Source organism: Papio anubis, chromosome 1, assembly GCF_008728515.1.
Source record: "Papio anubis isolate 15944 chromosome 1, Panubis1.0, whole genome shotgun sequence".
Taxonomy (NCBI): Eukaryota; Metazoa; Chordata; class Mammalia; order Primates; family Cercopithecidae; genus Papio; species Papio anubis.
The window spans coordinates 164,123,688-164,137,011 of record NC_044976.1 but is presented as its reverse complement, the minus strand read 5'-3'; the positions used below and the strand labels follow the sequence as shown (position 1 = coordinate 164,137,011).

At 32.1% G+C, this 13,324-nt stretch overlaps 1 protein-coding gene across 11 annotated transcripts in view; it reads right to left on the bottom strand.

The window, feature by feature from the left end:
- Window positions 1-13,324, bottom strand: part of DENND1B (DENN domain containing 1B) — a 277,692-nt gene that overhangs the window by 155,058 nt on the left and 109,310 nt on the right. For all 11 annotated transcript variants that reach the window (XR_002520214.2, XR_002520210.2, XR_002520216.2 and 8 more), the window contains exon 6: window positions 3,043-3,112. Coding sequence is in view for 8 of the 11 variants with exons in the window: in XM_017951054.3 (XP_017806543.1) it covers window positions 3,043-3,112 (70 nt within the window). In the remaining 3 variants the exon portion in view is untranslated. The remainder of the gene's footprint in view (window positions 1-3,042; window positions 3,113-13,324) is intronic.

The following is a 13,324-nucleotide window of genomic DNA, read 5'->3' as shown; positions in this document are numbered from 1 at the left end:
TGTCTATACCATTTTAATTGAACTGTATCTACCAAGGCTATATAATTTTTAAAAATTAAATAAAAACTCAAAATACTATGCCCAGGAGGATATTTTGCTCCAGATTCAGTCAATAGAACTTTTAAAATGATGTAAAGAAATAAATGATTGTATACTGAAAAGCTGAAAATAAGCTTTTCCTATGGAAAAATTTAGGGTGAGGAAAATAACATTCTGTCTTACTATATTCCTATTTTAAAAATTCCATCAACAATTTTGTCGATGATTGCCTTTAAAGCACTGGCATACAGAATCCAGTGAACAAAAAAGTCACAATAGCTGGATATTAGTTTCTACAATTATAAAATGGAGATCCAAAAACTGAATATTTGAAACTTTCTAACGTATTTTTACTTATTCTACACCTTTTGACTCAACATCTATTTGCTATGGGAGACACAGAGATAGAACAGTTCCATCTCTCAATTATTACTTTAGTTGTGCAGACACAGTTACAACCCGGTGTAAATGCTCTGGAAACCTACAGAAAGTATCACCTAACTTAACCTGGAGAGTCAGGAAAAGTCTCTAGAGAAGTACCTGTGCTGACATTAGGTTTGTTTCAAAAGATAGTTACATTAACTCTTAAAAGACAAGTATTCTACCAGTAGCAATTAGTGAGTGGTTTGTAATCTTGACAGACAACTGTATAGAGTTATGTTCTGGGAAATTTAAGTGGCTCAAAATAATTAGATAGTACATTATGTGCAGCAGATGAGCGGGAGTAGATTAATCCAAAGAGAAGGTCAGATGCCAGATCATAAAGTTATTATACGTCATGCTGCAAACAAGTTTAAATTTTATTCTAAGAAAAAGAGACTATGAAGCGATTGTAAGCAGTGGAATAACATCAGCTTCCAGAAAGTTCATCTTAAACAGAAAAGAGTGGTATGCAGACAAAGAGTGTGTCTGAAATACCCATAAATAGTACCTAGAGAAAAGAGAATCAAGAATATAACATAAATAACATCAAAATTTTAGGTGTAGATGGAGAAAAAAGGCCCAAGAGAGAAGCTGAGGACATAAGTAAAACGAAGAAGAGACAATGTCAGGGAAATCAAGAAAAACACAATGTCAAGAGTGACAGAGTACCATATAAGAATTTAAACAGATAACAAGTGAATGGAAAGCACACCCTAAATGTAAAAATTAATAGATAATAGACAATTATAAAGAATTTTAAAAACATATTTTATTTCAATTAAATTGTATCAAATAGCATAGCTAATATTTTAGTAAATTAGCTCTTGTTAAAAACATCAAAGAATGGCTAGGCTTGGTAGATGGGAAGCAGAGGCAGGAAGATCCCTTGAGGCCAAGAATCTGAGACCAGCCTAAGCAACATAGTGAGAATCTATCTGTCCAAAACAACTTAAAAATTAGCTATTTGTGGTGGCACCCACCCATAGTTCCAGCTAACTGAAAGAATGAGGTGAGTGGATTGCTTGATCCTAGGAGACTGAAGCTGCAGTGACTGATGATTGCACCACAGCGCTCCAGCTCTGGGCAACAGAGCAAGACTCTGTCTCCAAAAAAAATTTTTTTTAGAATCAAAGATTAAGGGGAAAATTTTTAAATCATTATCCCAGAGAAGTTTGTTCATTCAAAAGCAAACTTCAGCTTTTATTTCTATTTTTAAGAAAAAAAAAGCATACAGACTTTTATTGAGAGCTAAAACTATAAAATTCTTAGAAGAAAACATATGAAGAAAGCTTTGAAACACTGAATTTGGAAAAGATTTCTTGGATATGACACAAAAACACAGGTAACAAAAGAAAAAGCAGATAAATTGGACTTCATTAAAATTAAAAACTTTTGTGCATCAAGTAACACTATCAAAAGAACAAAAGGGCAGGCAAACCATGGATTGGGATAGAATACTCGCAAATCATCTATCTAATAAGAAATGAATATTTGACTATATGAAGAACTCCTACAATTCAACAACAAAAAATGCAACATGATTTTAAAATGGGCAAAGGACTTGAATAGACCTTCTACAACTTTTGACTCAATACCTATTTGCTATTGGAGACACAGAGATAGAAGACTTCCAACAAGTACTCCTCTAGAGACTTTTCGTGACTCTCCAGGTTGACTTAGGTGATGCTTGTTGTGTCCCCAGAGCATTTACCCTGGGTTGTAATTTTCTGTCTGCACAATTAAAGACCTTCTCCAAAGAAGATATAAAAATGGCAAGTAAATGTCCAGTGTTACTAATCATTAAGGAAATGCAAATTAAAACCATAATACACCACTTTGCACACATATTATGACGCTATTAAACAAAAAAGAAAAGAAAAGAACAAGTATTGGCAAGATTGTGAGGAAAACGGAACCCTTGTACGTTACTGATGGGAATGCAAAATAGTGTGACCGCTGTGGAAAAATGCTCTCATGATTCCTCAAAAAATTAAACGCAGAATTACCATACTACCTAGTAATTCCACTTTTAGGTATCTACCCAAAAGAATTGAACTCAAAGGCTGGAACATTATTTGTACAAACATTTTCATAGCTGTATTATTCACAATAGCCAAAAAGTAGAGGAAGCACCCCCAGTGACCACTGACAGAAGAATGAATGAACAACTGGTGTATTCATACTCAGTCTCAAAAAGAAAAAAAATCTGACACATGCTACAACATAGATGAATCTTGAAGACATTATGTTAAATGAAACAAGCCAGTCACTTGGTACATAAGGACAAATACTGTGTGAGTCCACTTATATGAGATACAGAGGGTATTCAAATTCATACAGATGATACAACAGTGGTTGCCATGGATGGTGAGGGTTGGGGAGGAATAAGTAGATATTGTTTAATGGGTACAGACAGAGTTTTAGACAGGCAAGGAAAAAAAGATGTATTGTATTGATGATTGCAGATCAGCATTAATGTACTTAATGTCACAAAACTTTACACTTAAAAATGGTTAAAATGGTAAGTTTTGTTTTATAAATATTTTACCACAATTTAAAAATAAGGAAAAAATAGCTTACCAGTTCCTTAGCCAAGTAATCTGCAAGAGTATTTAGAAGCTTGTAATACACTTCAAACCAGGGAAGGTAACTGTAAAAGAATTATTTTAAAATGTATATACATAAAATTCAGAATCAGAAAACAGACAACATAAACATTTAATTCATATTAATTCAAACAGGTTAATCCTGAGGTCAAAAAAGAACTATACCCATTTTCTTTACTTTTTCAGCGAAGTTTTACATATTATTTATTACTAGTTTTCATAAAACAAATCAGAATCCAGAGTTCTATTTAAAAAGTTGTTCATTACATACTTCTATTTTATATCAGCAATATCTAAAATTATTTTCATGGTATTCAATAAAAGCATGCATAGGATAAAAATTAACCATTGTTAAAAAAAATCACATAAAAACTAACTTTAAAAAGCTTTTAAAACAAAAGATTAAAAATATCTCCTTTTAAAATGTTGCTGGAGTATATAATACAACAGAACTATGTGTTTTTCAGTTCTTCAGAAATGATGTTTAAGAATGATGGCAAATTTCAAAATAACTCAATACAAATATCAAAAAGACTATTCTAAAAATTACAAAAAATTTTAAATGGCTTATATATCAAAACCAAACATAATTCAAACTTTAATTCATTGTACTAGATAAAAGTATAATTTTTATGATAGCTAAATATTAAATCTAAAAATCATTTATATAAAACAAAATCTACATTCCTTATTAAAAATTAAACTATTAGTATATTTTAAATGTCTAAAGATTTTAATGTTAAACTGTACACTTTTCATGTAGAATAAGAGGAAATCACAAAATACATTGTTGTTAATTATCAATTGACAAATACTCATTACTTTTCTTCAAAGCATTAACATGGTACTTTTAAGAGAAAATATTGTGATGCTTTTACTACATAATTGTACACAGATTAATAGTACATACACATAACATGTAAAATTTAAAAATCAGTAAGTAGAACGTAGAAAACAGGATTCTAACAGGATTTTTTTCATATAATGTCTGATTTGTTAGTGACTATGAATGATGCCTTTTGAATCAGAAACTGAAAGTAGTAATAAAAAAGGACGTTAGGTAAACTACAGTATCTTTACTCAGCATAAAATTATAGAGTTATTTAAAATTATAATTATAAATACTAAGTAATGACACGAAAACTCACATGATACTTTAAAATATCTACCCAACTCTGGTTAAATCTAACATATTGACTGTATGTATTTATCTCTGTGTCCTCTGGAAATAACTATAAAATGACAATAAATGAATAGAAAGGGTATATATTAATGAAAACAAGCAAAATGGAGGAAAAAACAATAGCAATGCAGGTGGATGACTTTGTAAATAGGGTAAACAGACAGATAACTAACAGCAGAAGAAAGGAAACCAAAACCTAAATGCCATTAGAAAGGAAAAGGACCAGCAGAAGTGCTCCCCACAGAGTTCTGAAACACTGATTTAACAGTATCTCAAAGAAAAAAGCCCCTCGAAGTCCTATTTTCTTGGAATGAAACCCACATGCAATGTTTCCAATTCAGTTTAATACCTTCCTTTTGAATACAAATTAATAGCCAACCACCAGATATTTGAGGAAACACAAATACAAAATGATGTTTATATTGAACAACATAAAAAGAACTACAAGAAAACATAGACAATTCAAACAGCTGAAGAGAACTCCAAAACTTATATTTAATATCCTTAGAGCTGAATTAAGAGCAGGAGGCTATTAGACGAAACTAAACTTTTCTAAAAAGTAAAAATAGAAAATTTAGATAGGAAGAAAGAGTTTTAAGAAATTCTAAAGTCTGAAAAAAATTAAAATCAATAGAAAGTTTAGATGATAACTCCAGAAAATCTCCCAGAAACTAGAATAAAAAGATAAACAATCCTTGTAAGTTGTATTCCTAGGTATTTTATTCTCTTTGTAGCAGCAAACCACCATGGCAAGTGTATACCAATGTAACAAACCTGTATGTTCTGCACATGTATCCCAGAAATTAAAGTACAATAAATAATAATAATTTACGCTCATAACAAAAAAGATAATAAGAGAAAAAATATTACACTATCAGGCCATCAATCTCAACTATCATGTAGCTATAGTCATTCCATAAAGAAAAAATAGAGGAAATAAATGAATGAAAGTTTCTTTTAAAGAATTACTGGAAATTTTCCCAGAACTTCAGACGTGAGTCTCCAGACTGAGTGAATGAACAGCACAAAGAATGCTCCAAACCAGAGTATCACTGTGAAATTCCAAAACAAGGGATAGAAGAGTGCCTAAGAGTTTCCAAACAGACAAAACAAGTAACAAACAAAGGGATCAAGTTCAAAAATGTCATCAAACCTCTCAACAGCAATAATGAAACTTAAAAGATAATGCCTTCAAAATACAGAAGTTAAATTCTTCACACTCAAGACTTCTATGTCCAGACAAACTATCAATAAAGTGTGACGACAGATTAACAGCATTTTCAGTCAGGCAAGGACTCAAAACTTCACCTCCTAAGACATCCTAAAGGATGGCTAAAACAAAATAAAGGAGATGTAAAAGAAAGAATACACAGATGTAGGAGGCAAGAAATCTAAGACCTAGGAAGAACAGTTGTGCAAAGGCCTCGAGAGCAACCAGTTCAGACTGAAACAGGATGAAGGCCCTAGGAGGGAGATGCTAGAACGGGGTGTTTACAATAAGCATATTGACAACTTTGCCTGGAAGCCTGGAAAAATCTGGACAGGTGTGTGACACATCTGTGACAGCTTTTGAGGAATCTGAACATTAGAAATTACTATTGGTAATCTCAATTTTCCTATTTAAATTACCTAATTCTTCAAGCCCCAGTGCTTAGATGGCTATTTCACTATGTATATCTTCCACTTACAAATAAAACCCTTAAAAATTACTAATACTGTTACATTATTATCTAAATATAACGAAAATCAGTACACCACAGTTTCTGCATTCATGATAACTCAAAGAAATAGTTTTCATGCCAAATCTCCTTCTACCAGGACACATAATCCTTAGAGCACAATTGCTTTCAATTGTAGTCATTTCAAACTCGCATTTCAACTTTTAATAGCCCGAAGAAATTGCTATTTCCAGACAATTTCAATGTGTACTGTAGTTCCGACCTAAAAATTCAGATAAGATGAGACCTAATCTATTCAAAAAATGTGCTGGTCTATTTCTATCCAACTCAAGGAGTTTTAAATAAAGCCAAATGTATTGATTGTAGGTGGCTGCATGTCTACCTATTAATGCTTACATTGTCATTTTCACCTTATTTAAATAAAGTGAGGCCTTTGGTAACCTGAATTTTTCTTTCCTGGTCTACTATAAAAACAAACAAACAAACAAAATATATATATATATAAAACGAACACTTTTCTCTATCTACATATATATCATAATTACGTTATTAGAAAGTGAGATAATCTTTTTCCTTTTCTAGACCAAAAACTCTTAACATTTCTTTCAATGTTCTGGTTTTCTGAACTTTATATTATTGTTTTTCACTGATTATCTTCCCCATTTAATTCCCTGTCAAATTGCGAAGGCACATCAGAACCAGATTTTTCCTTAAGAATTTAATTTATACAGATAAATATAATTTATCTGTAAGATTATATCCTTGTCTTTGAATAAATAATTGATTAATATACCCATATTTAGGTTACTTTAAAAAATTTAAACAATTTTTATTTGTGCTAGGCATTTTGGTATCTACATAATTATTACTGTTTTTTACATGTCCAAGAATAATAAGTTTTATTGAATATCATCCTGGTACCAGGCTATGACTTCATCAATAAATTAAACTAATACTGTTTAGAAATAAGCTTTACTCTTATGGGATATTTCTCGTAGTCATCTCTAAGGCCCCAAAATACTTTATTATTTCTATTTGGGGAGTATAACTCACTAGTTAGTTATACATCCATCTGGGGGTTGAGAGCAGAATCTAAGAATCACAGAATTTATGTGTTAAAACAATTGGAAGTGCAGGAAGTAATATTACTTAAGGAGTAACTATATGAATGGCAGTTTGTTGGATACTTATATGTACTATCTCATTTAATTCTTACACTAATGCTTTGATACATACTTGACTAAACTAAGATAAAGCAATGTATCTAGGGTCACAAAGCTATGGAATAGCAATCTTGGGATTAGAACCCTAATCAACCTGAGTAATATATGCTCAGGGATCTGCCACAGACAGTCTATCACCCTATCTTGGCATGTATTTCTATATAGCGAGCCTTTTAATAAACATGTTCAATGACCAGGCATTTCAGGCAGCTAAATGAACTGAGACAAAAATCATTCTGCTGTAATCTTAAATCAGCCTGCCTATATGTTCTATCCACTGAAGCAAATTCTATCTTCCAAAATTCATCTGCTTATTTAATATTGAGAGCATTATCTTTATGACCTTTAAATTACAGTTTGTTCATAGGGGCAAATTTCCCAGCAAATAAAGATCCATTCAATGTGATTCTTTTAACTAACATTTTGGTAAATCCTTACAATTTTAGCTTGGTATTGCTTCCACATTCATCACTGTCAATAAAAATTTTGAAAAGGGTATGGCTTGCAAAAGTGTTCAAGATGCCTCCCAAAATAACACCAATTATTTATCAACATTCTAAGTATGAAAATTTAACCTAATCAAAAGACTTATATCATCTAACCAACACTCTATACATAATTTGTGAAATATTAGAACAGACTCAAATTTCAACCACAGCACTCCCTGATACATCAGTATGTACTATCACCATACTAAACCAAGTCTAGTTACAAACAATGCTCTCTTTGTAAACACATACTGGCTCTCAGTGATAACTTTCTCCTTTTAAAGAACACATATCATTCATACTTTTTAATAAAAACACCACATATAAAAGTGGAACTAATCTATAACGTAGCCATTGCTCCTAGAAACGTCAAGAAAGCAAGGACATTTTCTGTTGTAAATAAATAACATCTACAGCAAAGAGTGCTAACTGGCTATTTGCAGGCTACGTCTAACCTAAGGGCATATTTTGTTTGGTCAACACTGTGTTGTTGTTTAATTAAATAAGTTGCCAACTTCCAAATCTGAGATAATTCACTGTAAAAATCCAGACTTCTTGTTCCTCTTAAAAATCAAAAGAACTGGTAATACTGGCCACACATTTTTCACTGCGCAACAAATGCCTAGGGCTGAGTTGTGGCTTCTGTCTTTGAGTATGACGTGTACAATTCAGATCACCATACATACCCCAACTTCCTATTGTTAGGTACCTAACAGGTTTCTCTCATTTGAGTCCCTTACCTGGTCCACATAGGTAACCGAATTCATAACTCCTGGTAAGCAGCAACTGCTCAACAGTAAATCCTACTGACTACTCACTTTCTTATCTGACAAGAAAATGATCCAGGGTATACAAAATAGTCCAGCAATTCCAATTTTAACTATACTCTATGTACACTTTAAGTCATTTAGACTTAAATTTTAATTATACTCAATTTTAACTATACTCTATGTACACTCTAAGTCATTTTGCCATATATTTAATATGGCAAAAAATAACATCATTTTTTAAAAGAAAATTATATCCAAAACTTTTGAAACACACACACACACACACACACACACACAGGTAAAAAACACTAAGTTATATAAGCTTATGTTGCTAGAGTAAGAAACGTTATTTTCAAGTCTTTATTTTGTGGTTTCTTAGGGAATTTTCAAACAATGTATGTTCAAAGCAATTCATTTTAACTGATTATCAATAAGGTAAAATGTTAAAATGTTTTTCACTAAATGTTATAGTCCCAAAGAGAGTCAAAGTCTGTATTCTTACAACAGAACACAAAAATCCTAGGAAGTTAAAAAAAATTACTCAACATATTGTAATAAGTGAATAAGACATTTCACTTGAATTTTTAAAACTTAACAAAGAACAACTGTGACTCTCGTAGTCTTGCCAACATATATAAATGTAAAACATTATGAGCAATTATTTTAAAACAAAGTACAGGAGATTAGTTAAAATTTAATTGTAAGATCATTTCCTTAATTTTCTATAAAGACATAAGGCAAAAGAGAGAGATATACATAAAGTCATGAGTCCATTTTGTGGTAGTAAGAAGACTTCCCCCACACTTCTGCTTCCACTACAGAGCTGATAAAACTTTTACATTCAAAAGTCAAAGGTTAAATAAAGGAAAGGAAATGTTTTTTGTCAAATAGTCAGGTAACCACTAAAGTCTAAGCGATCAGCAGGAACCTAACTTATAGTAATCAAATAAAACTAAGGAAACTGCCTTTCCGTAGGAAAACGTCTAATGTCTAGAGGCTGTTTTTCTGTCTGGAAAATTGACACAAAATGTGTAAAATTGAAACATTCTGCTTCTGAGGGATTTGCCCAAAGGAAGAGTGTGAAAGCTTCAAGTTTGGTATGAGTTAAAGGGGGGAGGGGGAACTACAAAGGCCCTAAACATAAATCTGTCTTCCCTATTGGAGTATTTCATTTTGAACCCTTGGCGACAATTTTATAGTTATAAAATTATGTTACTCAAATTAGGTAAAAAAGTTATTTCTTGCATTTTTGCTAGCATATGAAACAATTCTAAGTACAAACAATTGCCAGATTTAAATTAGTAATATCTCAGGATATTTTTGAAATCTTGTTAAAACTAGGATAGAAAGAACTAAAGAACAGAACAGTGACTCAAAATTAAACGTCAACTTTAATATTAAATAGGCCTAAATTCTAGTATTTTTTCTAAAAGGTGAACAAAATAAATAGAAATCAAAGAAATGTACTAACTTTCAAATCTTCTAAAGACCTAAATCCAGGAGAAAATGGACACATGGTTTACATAGCATAGTGTGCAATTTTCTTAGAACTCTGAGGTAAATCTAGATTACAGTAATTTCAAGTCCTATAATAGCATCATCCAGGAGTAGACAAAAGCCGCTTTACAGCATTATATACAAATGTTCCAGCTTAGAACTCTAAGGACTAGAAGAGTTTTTTGGTTTCTTTTTTTAAATAATGTATATGTCACTAAGCAGACCACTTGGCTAGGTAAACAAACACTAAATGACGTTGCTGTTAATTAATTGCCACTTAGTATCATTAGTATCAACATCTTTAACCTAAAAGAGTCTCTGCCAGTCAAGAAATCCAAGCAAAATTATTTTCTGCTATTTCTAATTAAAATATTCTATCAATTTGTACTGTTTTATTTTACTTTGTATCGATATACCCTAAAGCTTCTTAAATGTATGGCATTTTAATTATGTCTATGCTTTTATAAATACCTGAAATATTTTAAACTGTTCAATATCAACAAAAACTGAAGAGACATTCATAAATGTTTTTATTTTACAATTTTTGGATTAAAAGGCAAATTCAAACAGTAGAAGATAACTCACAAATGAGAAGATTTTTAGGAAAATATATTTTATCACAATAGAAAAAAATTTATGTTTAGGATATTGGAAAGACGATAGAAGAAACATTAATTTCTATCTAAGAATATTAATTCCTTTGCTACTGACAACGAACTCTGGATAATCAAGCCATTATTATCTCAAAGTAGAATAGCTACAAATGGAGAATGCTTCAGAATAAAGGCACTAACTCTGCACAAAAGACATCTTTAAGAAGAAGGTATTAACATTTTTTAATATCCAAAAGTCATAATACATTTCTGGTAAAGATATAAGAAAGTGATTAAACATAACCAACATTCAGAAGGGAAATATTTTTGTGTGAAATCTCAACTTACAATAAAAGAAACAATAGCAATGAACAATTGTCAGATTAAGCATGTGTAAACATTTGAGGCACTTAGGGATGATAATATGAAAGCCATTGTAGCTTTTTCAATTTATGAACTCCTTTAGATGCATTCATTCATTTTACAAACTGTGAATAAAGACTACAGTTAATCATTTACTTTGACATCCCATAGAAAAATTTGTAAATGTATCTTAGCAAGTCTTTTGAAATAAAACTAGAACTAAATACCAAAACATAAGCATCAATTATGTGTTCACGAATATACGTGACTTTTATTTTATCTTTTAAACTTATCTAGATCCTCCAAATTTTCTATAGCAAAATAAATTATTTTTGTTATCAGAAAACATGGTTAAAGGCATATATCTACGTCTTGCTTATGCAAGGATTTTATCATACTTCTCAATAAATTTTGGCCCTATTAAGCACATGAATTCTAAAAGTCAGGTCACTCCTACAAAACTGCAAGTAAAAAGGCTTTTGCCAGCTACTCATAAATAACTCAGAAAATGAGCATAGTTGATCTTCTCTCATATACTTCTGGAAGCAGCACAGTCTGTTATAAAGGAAGCTGGCCTGTAAATTAAGAGACCTGACCACCCTAAACCATTGTATGAATAGCTCATTAGATAATCCTACCTTTCTTTTCCCCCTAAAATTACCAGTTATTCTAAGTCTTGGCTTCATAATGAAATAAGACAAACTAGGCTGGGTGCAGTGGCTCATGCCTGTAATCCCAACACTTTGAGAGGCCAAGGTGGGCTGATCAGGAGGTCAGGCGATCGAGACCACCCTGGCCAACACAGTGAAACCCCGTCTCTACCAAAAATACAAAAATTAGCTGGGCGTGGTGGCGCGGGCCTGTATTCCCAGCTACTCCGGAGTCTGAGGCAGGAGAATCGCTTGAATCCGAGAGGCAGAGGCTACAGTGAGCCAAGATCGCGCCGCTGCACTCCAGTCTGGTGATAGAGCGAGACTTCATCTCAAAAAAAAAGAAAAGAAAAAAAAGACAAACTTTTTTCAACCACGTCTCAAGGGTACAGTAAAATTAAGTAACCACTGTTGGAGGAGGAGAAAAAAGAAAATAATTTTAGGTGTAATAGAATTTCTCCAACCATCTTACAAATCATTCCCATCTGGTTGAACATTCTGTGTTGAAATTACAGAGAAACATCAATATCTGGCTCAAAGATTATAAAGCCATCCCATTAGCAGTATTTTATTCTGTTTAAATCCCAATTTTCAAGAACATTGAATGAAACTGTGCCATTCCCATTCTTTTTATTTCATTTATTTATTTATTTATTTATCTTTGAGACAGAGTCTCTGTCGCCAGGCTGGAATACAGTGGCACGATCTCAGCCCACTGCAATGTCCGCCTTCTGGGTTCAAGTGATTCTCTTGCCTTAGCCTCCCAAGTAGCTGGGATTACAGGCATGCACCACCAGACGCAGCTAATTTTTGTATTTTTAGTACAGGCAGGGTTTCTTGACCTCATAATCTGCCCGCCTCGGCCTCCCAAAGCACTGGGATTATAGGTGTGGGCCCCTGCGCCAAGCCCCCATTTCCATTCTTAATTCTGCTATATCACCATGATCACCTGACTGGTATGGAGTGCCTATACTAAAACATACTAGTAAGATAATTTCCTATCCTACAAACACACACATATTTTACCTGGCAAAAAATGATCTAGCTAAATTCCTACTAATTTTTCATATAATACCTATAGTTCCATATTTACAGTTTATTATCTATATAATAACATCTCAAAGTTTTAAAGCAGGAAAAAATTGAAATGATTTTTGCTTATTGTAAAGAGTAGATAAATGCTGAAGTGAATAAAGTAAAAAAAGTTCAGGATATGTCCCTTTAGATGTTTTTATAAGTACATACAATCATATATTAATATATAAATATTTATGTGTTAGCTATTTTTAAAATACATATACATTTATATACACATATAACTTGTTCTCTACAAATATAAGAACATACCACAAATATTATTTTGACATTTTTCACCATGTTACAACAGATCATAAATATTTCTCTAAGTGAGGGTATATATGTGTGTATGTTTTTCTTAATAGTAAAATAATGTTGCACTATTCATTTATTTTTTCAATAATTATCTATTAAGTCTTTTAAGAATTATGTGCCAGGTACTATTGTAGACACTGGGAATATATGAATAAACAAAAGACAAAAATCCCTGCCCTCATGAGGGTAACATTCTGGTGGGAGAGAAGGGAAGGGGTTGTGGGACAGAGAGGAGGTTACAAATGTACCATAATATACCTAATCAATTCCTACTGAGGGGCATTCATGTTGTCAACACTTTTACATTTATTTTTTATTATTTCTTTAAAGTGACAGGTAAAATTCTATGTACTTATTGTGTATACTTGAAAACATTCTTTTCAAGTATAACCTCCTCTCTGTCCCACAACCCCTTCCC